General features: G+C 45.0%; 1 protein-coding gene across 3 annotated transcripts in view; it reads left to right on the forward strand.

The window, feature by feature from the left end:
• Positions 1-20,021, forward strand: part of LOC144770727 (uncharacterized) — a 295,086-nt gene that overhangs the window by 260,431 nt on the left and 14,634 nt on the right. For all 3 annotated transcript variants that reach the window (XM_078655463.1, XM_078655464.1, XM_078655462.1), the window contains exon 5: positions 18,408-18,496. In XM_078655463.1, coding sequence (XP_078511589.1) covers positions 18,408-18,496 — 89 coding nt within the window. The remainder of the gene's footprint in view (positions 1-18,407; positions 18,497-20,021) is intronic.

Genomic DNA, 20,021 nt, shown 5'->3' on the forward strand with positions numbered 1-20,021 from the left:
CCCCAAGGGTGTGTGTGTAAATGGAACTTTGAAAAATGCACTTTAGTGCATTTTTCAAAGTTTTTGCAAATTACCATGAAGTTCAACTTCATGGTAATTTGCGCCCCTATTAGCGAAGTCGCTAATTATTTTACTTTAATGCATTGCATTTAAGGAATCTCAATTTGCGATTCCTTAAATGCAATTGCAATTTGAGAACTCACAATTAATTGCGAATTCTCAAATTGCGAGTGCCTTGACTCATGATGCATCGCAAAAGCTAATTTTGCGATCACAAATGGCCGATTTTTGCGAATCGCACCATTTGCGATCGCAAAAAGCTTTGATTAGTAAGAGTCAATTTTCTGTTTTCTTTGTTCTCTCTATATAAATACTTCATACATAACACATGCATACATACACAGGACTGTGTTATAACTAAGTGGTTGAAACAAAACCTTGCTGGGTGAAAAGCAACAGCAAATGAGAAGGGCATTGGCGGGTGACACCTGTTAGATGGTGGTAGGAGGCATGGGTTTGTGAGGTTACCGCTACCTGTGGCATAGCATCACAACTACTACCACTGAAAACACAGTCAGTCCACCTCTGGTAGATACAGCACAATCCTGACTAGTAATGTACCCATGCACTGCCAGGCCATGTTACATTCCAGTGCTCTACTATGATGTGAAAGTGTTTTGGGACCTGGTTATGTCATCAAACTATCAGGCACATGCATCAATGTTGGCTTTTGCGATTTCCTAATTGCGAATTTTAAGGAATGCATGTAGAAATCGCTTAAAAAACAGCAATTTCTAAACATTCCTCAATTGCGACTCGCAAATTGCGAGTCGCAATTAAGGAATGGGAAGACATTCTCAAATAAGGAATGGGAAGACATTCTCAATTTGCGATTCTCAATTAGAGAATCGCAAAATGAGAATGCAATTCCAAGGGTGCCAGGGTGTCAAAAGGACACCCTGTTGCACCCCTGACATCTGCATATGCGAACGTCTAGCACACACACATGCCCCAAGGGCCCCCAGGGTTGTGTGTGTAAAATGGAACTTTGAAAAATGCACTTTAGTGCATTTTTCAAAGTTTTTGCAAATTACCATGAAGTTCAACTTCATGGTAATTTGCGCCCCTATTAGCGAAGTCGCTAATTATTTTACTTTAATGCATTGCATTTAAGGATTCTCAATTTGCGAATTCTCAAATTGTGAGGGCCTTGACTCATGATGCATCGCAAAAGCTAATTATGCGATCACTAACGGCCGATTTTTGCGAATCGCACCATTTGCGATCGCAAAAAGCTTTGATGCATGTGGCTGTATGTTCTGTTATAGTCTGATCAAATTTCAGGGTCCCAGTAGTGCCTGAATCTTCGATCAGGACTATCACATTCAAACATTTTAAAGATAGCCATTAGTGCGAGCCATAGAGTCTCCGACACCCATGTCTACTCACTTAGAGAAAGCATGTCAGTGCAGTCCTTAAGAAGCGCATGTAATTTCCAAGGGAATGGAAACTGTAGTGGGAAACAAGGCAACAATAGTCCTTACTACTCATAAAATGTATAGTGTCATTTAAACATGCCCTTACCTTGGACAAACTGAGCCAAGCCAGCCAGGCAGACAGCAGGCTATTGTCCCAACACGAATTTATGCTTGTATACCATGAAATTAAATAGGGATTTTAAGTGCTATGGTAAATAGTGATACTATAAGGCCAGTCGAACTAAATGAATCAAACTTTCAGTAAACTCCTCAACATTGTGAACCTGTGATGACTGCTTGCATACCGACAAGTATATCAAGTGCAATAATCCACCCAGCTAGTGTACTAGATGAACATGGTGTCTTCCATTTTGAAGAGCACTAATCCACCCAGCTCGTGTACTGGATGAACATGGTGTCTTCCATTTTCAAGAGCACTAATCCACCCAGCTCGTGTACTGGATGAACATGGTGTCTTCCATTTTCAAGAGCACTAATCCACCCAGCTTGTGTACTGGATGAACATGGTGCCTTCCATTTTCAAGTGCACTAATCCACTCAGCTAGTGTACTGAATAAACATGGTGTCTCCATTTTGAGGTGCCTTAATCCACCGAGCTAGTGCACTTGATGAATATGGTGTCTTTCATTTCATTTTCAGGTGCATTAATCCACCTAGCTAGTGTACTGAATGAACATGGTGTCTCCATTTTGAGGTGCCTTAATCCACCCAGCTAGTGTACTGGATGAACATGGTGTCTTCCATCTTCAAAGACAGTGGCATTACAACAGTAGATCCATATTTCGAAGCTTGACTTTAATTTTGGTTGTCAATAAATACAGAAAACATCTCCAACCGTACCCTGGCACAAGGACAAATATACATCCGAACGAGCAATGACTAGGAAAAAAAAACACAAATCTAAAAAAACACAAAAGTAGAAATGGATACTACACTTTTAAATGTAGGCGACGCTAATAATGCCACCTTGCAACGCTGACTAATTTATTTTATATTCTCTTATATTTTATTCAAGCTTGTCAATAACAATGTGTTTTACATATGAACTTGCAATAGTTGGAACTTTTCCATTCTTAATGGTTTTTAACCTCTCCCTCCGCTTATAGATGGCATTATTTTGCTGTAAAAGTGTGTCTCCAACTCGTCATTATTGCCAAATGCCATCGCACCAGTCTTAAAATGATTAAACTTCCATAGACCCTGCCATAGTTATATAAAGTCTACGCAGCACTTTATGTTGACAACCAATACTTGCAGTTTCTTATATCACAGCTCAGATTTATTTGTGTTTACGATAGATAGATAGATAGTAATGTGTTTTAATATTTAAATCATATTTGGTTTTAATTCACTACGTCATGATATAAATATAACTTGAAACACAAAAAAAAACTAAAGGTGGCAAAGAGTTAGCAGTGCAGACTGTTAAAGGTGCTAGATATGGTCATACATGGGATAAAAGATCACACCTACTGAAGCGGGAGATGGAGATAAGGACCTGGAGGCAGTTCTGGAGTAGGAGATATCGAGTCGTACTAGTGAGGTGCCATGGTCCCTAGTTCATTGAGGGCCCAAGAAACATAGCTCAATTATAGGGGCAAAGAACTGTCCTTCACTTTAGGCAAACTCAAATTCATCATGTTCCTTTGCCACACTTTGCCCTTAGTTATGCAAAATCGCATTGCCTTCTGCTTTAGCCACTTATTTAGTTCTATGTTCCATTTCTCATCCACATTTGCTAGCTTAGAAATGCTTTATCATGTGGGTTTGTCCAAGAATCCCTTTTATCTGTTTGAAAGAGTAAACATAACAGGAACACAAATGGAACAATGTGACCATGCACAAAATGTCAAGATAAACAGCCCATCTAAGCAATGACAAACCATGAAAAACACTTAATAATAATAATAAGGGAGTTTTATAAAGCGCGCGGTTACGCTCAACAAGCGTGTCCCTGCGCTAGGACAGATAAAAAAACTCATGTAGGCAGGCCGTATGGTCAACTAGAGTTACCGTGTGTAGAGATGTGTTTTTAGCTTCTTCCTGAAGTCGGTTTCAGACAATTCAAGGCGAAGATCCAGGGGTAAAGCGTTCCAGTCCTTCGCCTGCTTCCAGTCTCTAGGCACTATCCCAGTTTTAAATGACAGGTCTAGTAGGTGCCTGATGTAAGGTTCCAACGCTGGCAAGCTTTCGGCTAGCCGTTTAGGCGTGGTGGGGTCCCGAGGGGATCCGGACTTGATGGATTTACATATCTTTAAGAGGTCCTCCGGGGGCGGGGTAACAAAGTTAGTCAATCTATGTCTATTCCCCCAATCCCTCGGGCTTTCCACGAACTCAGTCCCTGCCATGGGGTGATTAGGGAATGACGAGTAGATTTTAGTTACCTTCTCGGCGAAAAAGTTCGCGATCTTATCACAAGATTCTGCCGAACACTCATCTGGGGCAGTAGCTGGTATCCCACCCGAGAGAGATTTATAGAGCAGAAAAAGCTCCCTCGTGGAGTTGCCGGCCTCGCTTATTCTGGTGGCGTAGTATACAGCTTTGGACTTTCTAATTAGTCCGTGATAGAGTGGCCTCTTAGTTAGATAAATCTCCCTGGTTTCCATCGAAAAGGCCTATTCGCTTCAGTGCTGCCTTTGCAACCCGTAACTCGTCACTGTACCACGGGGCAGTTTTCTGAGTGCGACCACCTACTTTAGCACGAGAGAGTGGAGCTGTGCAGTCAAGTGCCTCCGTGATACGATTGCAGAGGTTAAAGTTAGCAGTGTCCGCATCGTCTCCCCCCGGACTCCATCCTTTGATGAGTGCCGCACAGAACTTTACCTGGGAAAAGTTTGCCCATCTCCGCCTAGAGTGGTATAGCGGATCTGGCGCCAATGATCTTGTCCCGGGAACGCGTACAGAGAATGGTACCAGATAGTGATCCGACCATGGGATAGGGATAGGTGTCATTGCTTCTACATCCCCCCAGTTGACAAATATGCGGTCTAGCAACTGTCCCAGCTGGTGGGTGGGGCCACCCACTATCTGATTCATTTGGAGGTTTGCTAGCGCCTGGCTGAGGTCCTTGGTAGCGTTGTCAGTGGGGTTAATGAAATGGAGATTAAGATCCCCTAATACCAAGATTTTATCTCCACGCAGCGCCGCCTCCATGATGCCTTCTACTAGACTCTCCCCAAACTGGGCCATAGGGCCTGGGGGTCTATAGATAAGGAAGCCCTTCAGCGTACAGCCTTCATTTACCCTAACGGTGAAGCTCCCCGCCTCGCTATCTAGAATGGGGGAAGTGTCCAGTTGACATCGTAGACTATGCTTAGCTATGATGGCAATACCACCTCCTCTGCCAGCGGGTCTATCCTGCCTCTGTATGGTATATCCCTCCGGTAGTGCTTCTAAAGCATCAGGAGTCGAACCTTCATCCAACCATGTCTCAGTGAGAAACAAAAGATCCCACTGTTTCTCAATGAGTAGGTCGTAAAGGTCTAGTCTGTGCTTCCGCAGGGAGCGTACGTTGAGCAGACCACAGGTCAAGGTAAGGCCTGCCCATGCCAACTTTCTTCCTAAATCATAGGAGAAGTGGCAGTGTTCACAGGCTACATTATCATCCACTCGCATCGTATGTAGGCATGAGCTGGCAGTGGTATTGCGGAAAGCCAACAGCTCCTCACCGCTCCACCGTATGTGTCCCACCTGATGGACATAGGGCCCGGCCCTGGACCGCGTCCGATCGCGGACGGGCGCAGACGGGCTTGCCTTTGGCACGCCTTCGGCGCACCGCCGGCGCGCCCGCTGCGCCCGTCCTCTGCGCTGCCGGGGAAGACACATGATTTAAGTAGGAGGCGGAAGGGGCGTGGCCTGGCACAGAGTGGGCGTGGCCTGGCCGGGGGGGCTTCCCCGGAATGGCGTCGATGTTAGTGTCAGCCCCGCAGCAGCGTTAAGATCGGCTGCACGGGAGGAGGATTTAGCAAGAGTGTCAGGTAAAGTGCAACTGCAATTTTAGATAAAAACACAGAAATACAATTTTTAAAATCTACGTTGCTCCCGGCTTCCACCTCAGAAGTTCGTGCTGTCTGGCTACACAGTGGTGAAAGCGCGCTAAATAGGCTCAGGGGCGTGGCCTGGCGCAGAGTGGGCGTGGCCTGGCCGGGGGGGCTTCCCCGGAATGGCGTCGATGTTAGTGTCAGCCCCGCAGCAGCGTTAAGATCGGCTGCGCGGGAGGAGGATTTAGCAAGAGTGTCAGGTAAAGTGCAACTGCAATTTTAGATAAAAACACAGAAATACAATTTTTAAAATCTACGTTGCTCCCGGCTTCCACCTCAGGAGTTCGTGCTGTCTGGCTACACAGTGGTGAAAGCGAGCTAAATTGGCTCGGGGGCGTGGCCTGGCGCAGAGTGGGCGTGGCCTGGCCGGGGGGGGCTTCCCCGGAATGGCGTCGATGTTAGTGTCAGCTCCGCAGCAGCGTTAAGATCGGCTGCGTGGGAGGAGGATTTAGCAAGAGTGTCAGGTAAAGTGCAACTGCAATTTTAGATAAAAACACAGAAATACAATTTTTAAAATCTACGTTGCTCCCGGCTCCCACCTCAGGAGTTCGTGCTGTCTTGAAGGGGCATAGGTTCACCAGCATAAATGGCGGTCGTTCCCTGTTAGAGCTCGCTCACCGAGCCACCTTAATCATGCCAAATCTTTTCACTGGGCCTACCAAACCCCGCCATCCTACTGTTCCCCCCTCAGGTGAGACTCGGGGAATTGATTAAGATTGGAGACAGACGCGTTCATTGTCGCAGCCGAGAAGACCTCCAAGCATTGCATAGCCGCAAACAGGCTTGCAACTGGCTCACGGGGCTTACAACACCCAGCTCTGCAGTGCTATTCAGACTTATGCACTTGCCAAACTTCATCATCCTCCAGCTCCATACCTCGGCGAAACCGGGGGAGCCACTCAACACCTGTGGCGGCAGCGCTCGTCATCCAACCCGCACAACTTAGTGGCAGCAGCCTCTCTGATCTGTGAGGCCTGAAACTCTATTACCCATGCAAAAGCCAGCCACTGCACCGCAACCACTTGGGAGGTAATCTTCAGCCCTGAACTGGGAAACAAAGCACTTGGGAAGATTGCGAAGATCTCTGGGCATGACACAGCCAGGTACCAGCCTCCATATGGCCTGCAGGGCCCTGCCAACAGCTCTGGCCATCGCAGCGTGATTGAGAGGAGAGCCCCTGGCTGCAGACACTTATAGACAGAAAACCATGTTTGAGAGCCCTGAGCTACATGTCGGGCTTGTGGGGAAGTATGCTTTCTAGGTGAGGGTTTCCAGGGGCTCTCCAGTGGCAGCAGTTGGCATAATGGCTCACAGTGCCTCTTCTCCCATGCTTTCCAGTTGCTAACCGAGCTCTTCTTCCGCGTGTAAGGAGATTGTTCCATAGCAGGTGCCACCTGAGACCTATAGAGGTGAGCACACCTGCCATCAGTGAGCACACCAGGAGTACGTAGTTGTGACAGCTGTCGTACCGCCCCTCTTAGGACCTGCACTCCATGTACTCTGCCCTGAAGGTACCTCAGGGCATCTACTTGGCTCCAAGGGGCTCACTGCCCCTCCACTTCTCTACCAGCGACATCACCAGGAAAATAACTTGGTTAACCTTCACCAGCCCCACGGCCCCTCCAGGCACCACCTCCTTAGGATTACCAGCAGGAGCTTGACTGAGCAACGCATTTTGGAAGCCCAGCCACTCACTCATGCAGCAACCCGGTTTTACCTTTTGTGCGTAATCCAAAATGTATGTTCCGCCAAATTTTAGGAATATTTGGACACCTTTTCTAAAAAACCCACTGCCAGGCTTTTTAATTCAGTCGATAATTCATATCCCAAAAATAGGACATTGAGGTGGGCAATTTTTGATTTTTTAAAGTTACATTTGTAGCCCACAGTTGCGAATCCCAAAATTATGATGTTCACACTGTGCAAGTGATCCAAGAACTCATCGTCCGTCAGATAAATATCATCTCCATAGGACAATGCCTGACTTGCTTCTTTGTGTCATGTTTTATTGGGTACTGCCTCTGTGGTGTAGGAGTAGTTTTTACTGGGTGTTTCATGGTGTGGTGACTCAGCATCCCACCCTGCATGATTGCGGTAAAGTGCTGGCGCTAGCGCTAATGCCCCCTCCTGTGTATATGTATGTTTTAGTGATTCTGGAAGAATGTCAGAGAAAGCCGGTAAAATTACCACTTCCCCTTTTGCACTCCATGACGAACTAAGAGGGCCAATCTCTTTCAGCCAAAAGAATGCCGTGTCCATATGTCAGGTTCTCCCAAAAGAGACCTTTCACTTACCTGGGCATGTCCCCCTCCATTTGAAGTGTAAGTCCATGTAAACAATGTGGGACGCTTACACTTGTAACCAGTGTCTCCACTGTGATATGTTCATTCAACGCTGCTGTCACAAAAAATTCCATCAGGTTCTGGCGAGCTATTGTTACTTCTGCTGCAATGTCTAGCATCGTCAGAACCCATTCCCTGTTCAGTAGACTGGGCATTTCTTATTTTAAGGCCAGCTACCTTCTTCTTTTTAAATTAAGGTTTAGTTTTGGGTTTATCTTCTTGTATGATAATGTAGTCCTAAAGTGCGATGTGTGTCTCTTGTCTCGCTCTTCTAGTCTGTGTTCTCAAGTCCTTCCCTCTCTGAGTTTTTGGATGAACCCTGAAAGGAACAAGAGAAATGTGGATCAGTATCCTGATACTTGTCAGGCATTTTTTAAATATTATCATGGTTCCTAAGGTTGTATTTTCTATCAGAGGGCTCCTGTTGAGGAGACCCACCCCTTAATCGTGATGCATTTTGCTTATTAGTGTTTGACTTTTTGTTTTCCCATTCCTTTTTGAAGAATTGGGTGCTTGCTTTGAGTTATGCTTTTCAGGATTAACCTTTAATTGTGGTTTCACAGGTCTAGCTCCCAAGTTATCTCGAACCAACAAAGCATAGGTATGTTCGATAATCTTAGGTAGTTCTCGCTCCTGCGTTACGTATAGCCACCGATGCTGCCTTCCCTTTTATTTTAGCTACCATAATTGTTGACACCTGGGAAAAATTGCCTATCAATTTCATCCCTAGGTCCAGGGCCCTGTACTTACTCTGTATTTGTTACAATACTTCTGGTATAACTGCAATTGAGGGGGTATCATGAGTTCTGGTATAAACAACAGCGAAAACTGTACCCTACGCTGTACAATCCTTTATCGGTGGACTTATTCCCATTGACAAGCAAATTGTCAGCATTCTGTGTTTTTCTTGTGGGCCTGTGTGGGGAAACACTGCCTCAAACTGTGCTATTTTCAGTGCTATCCATAATGGCATTTGCTCACATTTAGTGGGTATTCATTCCATAATCGCGTTCAGCGGTTGTGGGGTGATTTTTGTTGAAGTCCCTTGTGGTTGACCAGCTTGAGTGACCCTTGATGGTTGAATTGCAAGTATTTGCATTATGAACTGTGTAAGATTTCCTTATACTTTCACTATCTCTTTGTAAAATGTATGTAAGTCTGCTGCTGGCAAGGTATCAATTTATGGATGCGGTGTGTAAGCAGCTAAGACAGGGCAAGTTGCTCCGTCTCTGGAGAGCGGTCCAAGTCTCACTTTTTCAGATGTGTGGGGGGAAGGCGCCTTTAAACCAATTTTTATATTCTTGGTAAGTTAACAGAACTTCTTTGTCCTCGTATGGAGAGTATTCTTCAGGTTTCTCATCTGGAATGAAAGTATGAAACACATGTGTATGTGCATCTGGAAGTTTGACCCAAGAATAGAATACCTCTCTCCTGAATGCCTCGTGTGCCTCAATCACAAAAGTGACAGTCCCACCTATTGATGAGAGACCATAATCTACTAATTTCATAGTAAGTGCATTTCTGCAATTTTCTGAAAATGTTTAAGAGCACCTGCCTGCTCAGCTTCCTCTGCATTCGCAGGGCCGTCTTGGACAGACATTGTGGAAGGAAGTTGTAAGGAAAAAGAGATAAAGGTATGCACAATATGGGAAACTATAATAATTCAAGCTACAACCAATACACAGGATATACCTTCTCAGCTGCGGCGGATTTTCCCCTTCCCACACTAGACGCCCCTGGGTAAATGTGAGTAGGGGTCTCTGAGTAGGCATGACTGAACTACTCATATTTGACTGTTAAATAAGAGCCAAACCAACATTGGTGGTGCCATGTCGTGTAGTTGCTACAAATCTATATAGGATCTGCGCATTTAGACAACATAAAGTAAGGGATTGGTGCCCATACTGATTCCAGACACCCCCAAAGGATATGTTAGCCTTTAGACCAGCTAGCTCACAGTGCCACTATAGGCCCCCTAACCTTACCAAGTAGCGATTTCTTTCTTCCAACCATCGAACATGACAACCCTTGATCAGGGATCGTAGAAATATTACAGCACTTTTTGCTAAGTCAAACATGCTCACTTAGTCTCAGAGAGATACACAGAATAAACGGTGGGGACGTTTTCAATAAGCATTTATTGAACCAACGTCATTCTGGTATTAAACATGTTTGCTGCGACAATCATTAGTCAGAAACAGATATAAAAGATTACACGCACCAACAGAGTAAATAAAAGGTAGAATTCTAGCATCATGCTAAAACAGTGAATATATGCAGGCATGTAGATACATGGCAGTAATCGAGTGTACTCCTATGATGCAAACCCTACCTAAGTGTACCAAGCATGTATGTGAGTGTCAATCCAAGATTCCCCTAGGAAAGAGACAACCCCATTACCTGATGGGAGAGAACAAAGGACCCCCCCTTGTCTCGAGCTGGAAATCCCGCAAGGGATGTCAGACCACTGCATGTTGTACCTTCTGCAGGCCGGGACCCCAGAGTCTTGTGTCAGCATGGAAGCTTCTATCTAGTGTTGGTATGGTTCTTTTATACCATAAAGATAGCCTCGTAGTTCCTTACATAATTGATATTGTGTGAGCGAGATTATTCAACTGAGCATAGAACAATACCTGCAATTATGCTAAGTAGTTCTCTCCCCCTAGGATGAAGATGACCATGACTTTTAAGCAGAGTATGTTCATGCTGTTATGTGCGTCGTATTCAGAGATTTTTCTAAAAATCCTCATGCATAATAAATTAGGCTAGTTTTCAAGGAAATCAATCAACATTTATTCAGCACATAACTGGTTAAAAGGTCAGTGCTTAGAACTGTTATGCAGAGCAAGGTTGGACAAATGTAAGTAAAAAATGTGTGTAGCTACCTAGGCCTAGTTTGGGGTACATTGGGGTTCATAACGCAGAAAGATACTCTGTGACAGTCTGCTTGCAGACTCTATTCGCCGGGTGGAGCCCACTCACGTATTTGCCAGTCGCTCTCATCTGGGCAGGGTGTGGACAGCTGCCCTTGCGGGGGAAGCAGATGAGCAATCAGGTGAGGACACCCCAACGCAGTGGGGGTAGGGGAGCCTTGCTACACTCTCTTCTGGGACATGGGGGCCCAAGCTCTGTACTATCCCATTGCTGCCCTCTACCCCTCCCATCATCCCTTTCATGCACCCTTGCTGGTGGGAATGTCCCACCCTGATTCCCCCCGTGACACCCACAATGGGCAGACAAAGGGTGGCGATGACCCTCCGCCTCACCCGGAAGTGGAGCAACAAACTATGCTGCCAGAAACTCCCAATCCAGATGCTGCACAAAACAATCCTCCACCTCTGGATGACAAAGTCAACAAGGTCCTCGCGGCCATGGAGAGCTCCTGCTTATCCATGGAGTCAACAGTGAACACCATGATGACCGAATTCCGATTCCTCAGGGACGACCATCGGAAGCTGTCTGATCATGTGGTGGAAAGTGAGAACAAGATGGCTGCATCCCAACCTCAAATGACTGATGCACGATTGTTATTGTTGGACCTCCAGTCCCGAGTTAAGATCCAGGAGAGAGCGGAGGATGGCGATGGCCACTCCAAGAGAAGCAATATTCGAATCGTGGGTCTATCGGATGGCCTGGAGGTCCATGACCCATTGGCATTCTTAGATGGCTGGATCTGCTTATTTGTACCTGCTGCAGACCTTACCTCGTTTTTCTCCCTGGAAAGGGCACACAACTTCCTATTGCGACCCCAGTTCTAGGAACTCCACCTCGCTTTGTGCTGACCCAGCTACTACACTACAGAGAACGTGATACTATTCTGTGGGCCGCATGTACAGCAGGCCCCCTAACCCTGGACAATCACTCGATCATGTTCTTCCCCAATTACACTCTTGCAGTACAACAATAATGGACCTATTTCCTGAGTGCCAAAAAGAGACTTTGCGAGCTCTGAATAAAATATTCTCTAATATTCCCAGCCCACCTCAAGATTCTTTCAGAGGACAAGTCTTTTTTTTAACAGACCCTAGGGATGTGTCGGACTAGTTGGATGAGCAGCAAGCTGGAACATTATCAACCCATGAGAGGGTGCCTCCCAGACCAGCAAACACAGGACACTGAAAGTGACACTATGACACAGAGGGAGCCCACCTGCCCTCCTGATTTGCACATCCAGTACAGCTCATCAAGGACAAACATCGGGCAATCCAAGCAGTGGCTGTCTTACGGGACCGTGCCAGCTCTTCGGTGAATGATCGGGGCCCGCACATGTTTACAACCAATGATGGCGTAATCATCATGCATGGGCACTGCCTTGGCTCCCACCCGCCACTCGTCCCACCACAGACCCCAGATACTATAATCTGACCTTGCCGCAATACTCTGGACACCCCTTCCAGTCCTTATTCTCCGTACTCCCCACTTCCTGACCTCCCCGGATTTGTAAGGCCCGGGCACTACCCTCTTTGTAAATCTAGGTGGTCACACTACTCTTACTTTGCCCTTTAATCCCCTGACAAGCCGTTCCCCTCCTTCAGATATGGTACTTTATTTCCACCGGTTTGGATATGCTGCCATTACAGCATGTTCCAATTGTTTTGTTGCACTTTACCCTCACCCACTCCCCTACCCCCATTGACTGTACCAGGGCAGTAATATTCCCCACCTCAACTGTTTTGTTTCATATAGGTACCCTAATATAGGTCCGGGCAATATCATACACCTTCACCTACATTACCTCCCTTACACTACAGAGCAACAATTTATTTTATCCTTGGCTCTGGAAACCTGTTACGTGATTATAATGGTAACTACAAGACTGTCTTGTTAGTTATATATATATTAACTTAAACTTGATGGTTTTCTTAGTTTTCATAGTTTTTGCTTTTAATGTAGTAACTGCGCTATGATGACACTCTATTGCAATGGTTTTGATTAATTGTGCTAATTTAATAAAACCTATAAACCTACATACAGTAACAAGCCTTTTAGGATAGCACCTTTACCTTGTTCTAGTCCAAGGCGCAGGAGGGTTTTTCTCTGAACAATAGCATCCTATAACTTCATCAATAGACTCACACAGTATGAATGAATATTCATAAGGGTTCTTGGAAACGAGGCAAGGGCTACACCACCTGCATAATATCTACATACAAGGTTCATCCCATATGTCATCCCCAAATCCAACAATGACTAATACAAGAAACAAGGTACAAAAGAACCCTAGATACTTTTTGTATTAATACAGCACATCTTACTAGGGTTAGGGAGAGGAGACCAAGACTTCCCAGCTGACACACTGACCAGACACGCTGAGGCACCTGCATGCAGACGCTCCCACTGACAGTGGTCTAACATATCCCTTGCGGGGTGTCCAGCTCGAGACTAGGACGAGGTCCCTCAGTCTGGGCCCGATTCACAGAATTAACTTAGGACTCAATCCTAAACTTACTACTATTTTGGCATTCACAGAATGCACTTACTACTTTTGGCATTCATAGAATGAACTTACTACTTTTGGTATTCACAGAAGTTAGGATTTTGTCTTAAGTTTGTCTTAAGACAAACTTAAGACAGACTTAAGATAGTCTTAAATTAGGATTTTGTCTTAAGTCTGTCCTAAGTCTGTCTTAAGTCTGTCTTAAGTTTGTCTTAAGTCTGTCTTAAGTCTGTCTTAAGTCTGTCTTAAGTTTGTCTCAAGACAAACTTAAGACAAAATCCTAACTTCTGTGAATACCAACAGTAGTAAGTTCATTCTGTGAATACCAAAATAGTAGTAAGTTTAGGATTAAGTCTTAAATTCATTCTGTGAATCGGGCCCTCCCTCACTTCAGGTAATGGGGTTAGACTAAAACCTAGAGGGATTTTTGGCTTCACACCTACGCACATGCTAGGTACACTTAGGTACATCTAGACAGGCATCTTAGGAGTACGCTTTCTTTTTATCATCCATTTTATATTCATGTATGATTACATGATTATTGCAAGATGGTAGATCTGTACTATCCTTTTATTAGCACTGTACTGCTAATCATATATCTCTGCTACTGTCTAACAGTTGTTGCAGGATATCGATTTTACACTAGAAGAACAACTGTGCAATAAATTCTTATTGTAACACGCCTGACTGTTTCTTCTGTGTAACTCTCTAAGACCGAATAAGTGAGCACGAGTGACTGAGCAAAAGGTAGTACGTTGTTTCTACGATTCTTAGGGATCAGGGTTGTCAAGTTCTGAAGTTGCAAGAAACTATTCTGTCCCCAATATGAGGAGATTCTAGTGGCACAGTGAGCTACTTAATGCAAACAGGTTAACATTCTCGGTGGGGGTGCTCCGTACCAGTCTGCCACCAAACCCACAGTTTATGTTATCCGAACGTGCAGATTCTATATAGGATACATAGGAACTACACAACACAACTACATACCAAGCACTGAAAGAATGTCTCTCGTGACATGTGGCAAAAAGTGAGGATCCCCTGGGACACACACACCATGCCCATGACAGAGTTCCTCAGGCAGACAGCCAACTCCTGACCCTAAATATCAGAGGGATGCACTCTGCGAAGAAGCGGTACGCTGCTTACTCTCTTGTCAAATGCCACAGCACCCAAATCATCTTCCTAAACGAGATGCACATCACTCAACCAGAATTACAGTGCCTCTGCAAGTGCTGGAGAAGTCACGTCACAGGCACCACACCTTCCGCATATGCATGTGGTGCCATTGTTTGGGTCTGTCCTATCCCACCCTCTCCTCTTACTGGCAGGCAGTACACACCACGCTTCGCGAGGATTCAGAACTAGTAGTAATCCAGTGATAGCAGCCTAGGAGGCTAATGCCCTAGGTAATTTTAGACACGGAAAGCATGTGGTAGGCAGGACCCTCTTTGCAGGTTTAGCAATACTTCTTGTACATAAACGCACAGGTGCACAATACAATTTAAGACAATTAGAACACTTTTATGTCCAATAATCACAAAGATTTTGTTTTGGTTCTTTTTTATTCCAACAACTGTGACGAGACAGAAGATTGCACAGCCGACGCGTTTCGTCCACTAAGGACTTCTTCAGGGCGCTCTGTTATAGCTTTACGTGATAGTGCTGAACTGTCCTATTCGTTATGTTCGTTGCTTTCTGAGGTAACGCTGGAGCTGGGTGAGTTTCGAATGGATGGGTCCAATAATATTGCAATCGTATATGACGATCAGAGGGAATGAGAGAACCTGGTCAGAAGTTCAACTCTTCAGTAAAAAACTGGGATATATATGTGTCCCAAAATAAGATGTCCAAAACGTGATGTGGAGGTCAGTATCGATATATCTGTGTTGTTGACAGATCTTGAGTGCCAATTTGTATAATTGTTGGAAGGACTATAGTTCAAGAAGGACCAGGAATACCAATCAGGGGACTATTCAACTTTTGGGTCAGTCTTATAGTAGCGCATATATTCTCATATCCAAAGATCAATGAGAGTGGGACCTCAGTAGGTGATAAAAGCTTCTTGCCTCCGAGAGTGGTAATGGATACAGATCATAGCCATGAAAGCCAGGACGGCTCTTGATAAAGACGTCCAAGTCCAAGGCGACCTCCTTTGGCAACCGGCGCAAGCGAGACCCGGTCCCATGCAGCTCCATGCATGGGATCGTCCTGGCTTTCATGGCTATGATCTGTATCCATTACCACTCTCGGAGGCAAAAATCTTTTATCACCTACTGAGGTTCCACTCTCATTGATCTTTGGATAGGAGAACATATGCACTACTATAAGACTGACCCAAAAGTTGAATAGTCCCCTGATTGTTATTCCTGGTCCTTCTTGAACTACAGTCCTTCTAACAATTATACAAATCGGCACTCAGGATCTGTCAACAAAACAGATATATCGATACTGACCTCCACATCACGTTTTGGACATCTTATTTTGGGACACATATATATCCCAGTTTTTTTCTGAAGAGTTGAACTTCTGACCAGGTTCTCTCATTCCCTCTGATCGTCATATACGATTGCAATATTTTCGGACTCATCCATTCGAAACTCACCCAGCTCCAGCGTTACCTCAGAAAGCAACGAACGTAACAAATAGGACAGTTCAGCACTATCACGTAAAGCTAGAACAGAACGCCCTGAAGAAGTCCTTAGTGGACGAAACGCATCGGCTGTGCAATCTTCTGTCTCTTCACGCTTGTTGGAATAAAAAAGAACCAAAACCAAGAAAATTCATCTTTGTAATTATTGGACATAAAAGTGTTCTAATTTTCTTAAATTGTGTTGTGCACCTGTGCGTTTATGTACATTGTGAAAGTTCTCTTATGAACAAAATCCCCCAAACAAGTATAAGATTCTCAGTTATTGGTCTGTCCCCGGTACAAACTTGTAACCAAGGGAGGGAGAGCCTTCTCTGTGTTAGTCCCCCAGTTATGGAACACGCTACCTGAGACGCTGCGCCGGGATGGGAACCTCCTACGGTTTAGAAAGGTGCTAAAAACACTGCTGTTCAGAAGAATCATGAGTGCTATACAGGCCAGTGGATGCCTTTTATTCTGTGATTGCCAAGTTATTGTTCTTACCACCAATTTCCGTGCGCCTAAAGGCCTGTAGGTGATTGGGCGCGATACAAATCCAAAATAACAATAACAATAACAATAACAATAACAATAAGGGGCAACTCATTCTGAGGAGTTATTTGGGTTAGGTGCTAAGAATAAGAAGGCTCCACTAACTTCTTTGTTTTAAATTAGCAATACTTCTTGCTAAACGTGCTATCACCCTTAACGGGTATTCTCCCAGCTCCCTGGAATGGCATCATGGCATGGAGCTGTGCAGTGATGAGGAAGGGCTGAGAGTAAAGCATTGTGCTTTGAGTAGGCTCAACACATTTATAAATGACCCACTTCCCATTGGCGGTCTTCCGCTATGGCGGAGGACTGTCGCACCACTGAGCAGGACAAAGAGGAAAAAATTAAATGATAATAACGCATTGTTATTATCATTTTATGTTTCCCCTTGCTCAGCTGGGTAGGGGCGGGGCTGCTCTGTTCACAGAACAAGGCATGGGAGACTTGGTTTGCCCACTCCAAATGTGCAGGACTTAGACCCGTTAAACAGTCATGTACACTTTGCATGTTGCATTACAGCCTGCATGGAGAACATGCCCAGCCTCCTATTGTCTGGCTGAGCGCTGATCCACAGCGCTCAGACCAATCACAATGCTGCATTGCAGCGTCTTTATTGGCTATCTGGAGGCTGGGACCCGAGTGCTTCCTGCTTCCTGCCCTGGAAGTAGACGAAGAGGGAGAGGAGCCGGCGGCGGCAGACAGCAGACAGGTGTTTATTTTATTTTTTCTTTATTCCCGTCCCTCGATCTGCCCCCCTACTTCCATTAAATACTAGCCGCCACTGCCATTTCTGCCACTTGGAATACCCTCCTGTAAATTTCCTTACTCTTACCCAAGATGACACACTGAGTCCGTGAGTCATGGGGCCTAACTCTCCAGTATTTCACTCTCCTCTTTCCTGCCTGGGCCCGACCGATAGGGCACCCCACAACCATCTCCTGTGGCCTTTTTCCCCTAATCCTACCACTGTCTGTGCGGTTCAGCCCTACTAGACTCATGTACTCTGACATCTTCCAACAGTGCCCTGGTCCTCAGCTCCAATCCTGTCTCTCTCCCATCCATATCACTTCATTTTGACACATGGTCAGGTGCGAAGACAGTCCTGCAGAAGTTTGTAATTCTGTAACACAATTCCCAAGACCAGAAGGTCTCAGGTGGGTAGAGTGGTCCTCAGTCAAGAGAATAGAAAAGATATATCCTCCCTCTTCTATACACTTTTAACCAAAAGAATATCCTTTTAGTGATTTATTGGTTGCTTCCTCTAGAACTAGGGGGTAGCAACGACCAAATAGTAGGGGGGGGGGGTTTGTTCCTAGGTGTGTGATGGTAATACTCTCAAGAAGCTTCTTGATAGAATTATGAGTATGACCAACCCGTTGTTTACGGGTGGGAAGGGAAAAATGCCCTATTCTTTTAATAGCCCTCACTCATTTTAATAGTGACATGCTTCATGAGAGGGCTCACCCCTCCCCCCCAACTTTTTGGTCGTTCCTTTGTTACTACCCCCTAGTTCTAGAGGAAGCAACCAATAAGTCACTGAAAGGACATTCTTTTGGTTAATTGTTTGTTATTCTAGACCAGTCACAATGTATGTTGTATTTTCTTGAAAAATCTAATATAACACATGTTAAATAAATGAAAAACACATGAAGGTTAATGACTGAAGTCCCTGTTTTGAAGAACTAATGGCATGCGGTAACAAGACTAGAAAGCTCTGTAAACTAACCAGACTTAAAAAGAAACGGTGTCACGGACCAGGCTTCAGGTTCTGTTTTCATCTGTGCTTTTCTGTAAAAACAAAACTTAAGGGTGATATTGCTTCTTCTGTAGGCTAAAATGTAGTATATAGTCGGCCATGCCGTTTAAATCCACCCCTAAACGATGGAAACATTTTTCTCTCATTCTTTGCAGGTCAAAAGCAGCGGCAATCTTCTCCGTACCCTGTGAAGACAAGTAGGGGCCGTTCACAGACGGATGGCATCAGACCAGTGGAAGCCACGGTGAGTTAACTGGGGAAGAGTGGGGAAGCCAAAGCTGCAGAACATTAATGGGAAGTTTAGTGAGAGCTGGACGTTGATCTGTTGCTTTACTTCTGCAAATACAGGCCCTCCTTTTCTGTGAAACAGGACATTGTGACCATATCTGAACCTGAAAATCAGGCTTGTTATCTGTTACAAATTGTGCATGCAATGCAGTGCTTAATTTGTGAAAAAATAAGTGCCAGGGTTTTCATCAGGAGGTCACTGCAGCTGGCACCACACATTGCCCCTGCTGTGCTGCTAATGATAATTAACAACATAACTACTAGCCATCACACTCCTATAAGCAGGGCTCGAGTTGGGGGTACATGTGGGTGGACGGCGTCCCCCCACTCTTTTCACAGGGTGCACGCCATCCCCCCTGCCAAGAAGCTGGGCCCCACAGAACTAAGCTGAACATGTCCTGGTGTAATTTTCAGACACCGGGACATGTTCAGCACGTGACGTCATGAGGTAATTTGCATATTGTCAGTCCCCCCACTTCTTATAGGACTTGTGCCCTGCCTACAAGTGTCACAATTCGGGCTATTCCAGGCCCCCAAAGCTAAAAGAATGGCTTGGAGGCAGGTAATAGTCATTTTAATGTATATTGAATTAATTTTTAATCTGCATTACATAGAATCTTTTTGAAAGGCACTACAAACAGAGATGTTTTGCCAAGTTCCCTAAATGGTTAGTCTCAGTTCAAGCGCCATGAAGCCTTTGGGCCAAATGAATACTTCATCATTCATTTTGTTTCAGAGACGTTGGGGAGTTACCGCTCACCCTGCATGTTTTTGAATTCTTCCCTCACATTACTCCTATGGTGCCGCACAATCAAGAGTCTTTCTTTCTCTGGGTAAGAATGGCGGAAGGTAGGAGAAAGGCTCTTATTGACAATCAGCTAGTTACTTACTAGTGATGTTATTTCTTCGAGTCCACGTCTTCTTCATCACAGTACTTACCTGCATGAGTTTTTCCCTCATATGGAACTCACCACTATCTAAGCTAAAACACGCTTTAATGAAAAGAAACACTAGCAGAATTCTCAAGGGCCTTGACTGAGCTTAATTTGGAAAACAATAACTGTTGGGGCCCAATGTTTCTCTCAGAAGCCTTTGCTCAGTGCTGCGGTATACCTGGGTAGTGGAAACCAGTGCAGCCTGGTCTTGTTTCCGCCTCATGTCACTTTCTTCTACCACGCTACACTTTCCATCTCTTTATCTCATGAATACCCTGGCTCCCTAGCCCTGTTTCCGCCTCATGCCCCTTTCATCCCCCACCCTACACTTTCCATCTCTTTATCTCATGAATGTCTTGACTCCCTAGCCTTGTTTCCGCCTCATGCCTCTTTCATCCCCGACCCTACTCTTTCCATCTCTTTATCTCATGAATGCAGTGTCAAAGTCAAAGTCAAATTTATGTTTATTTAGATCAAAATCTTTAAACAAGTACAAATACACAATTACCAATTGTAAAATATTCTTCAAAAGGGATAAAAGGAAGT

This window comes from Lissotriton helveticus, chromosome 7, assembly GCF_964261635.1.
Source record: "Lissotriton helveticus chromosome 7, aLisHel1.1, whole genome shotgun sequence".
NCBI classification, from domain to species: domain Eukaryota; kingdom Metazoa; phylum Chordata; class Amphibia; order Caudata; family Salamandridae; genus Lissotriton; species Lissotriton helveticus.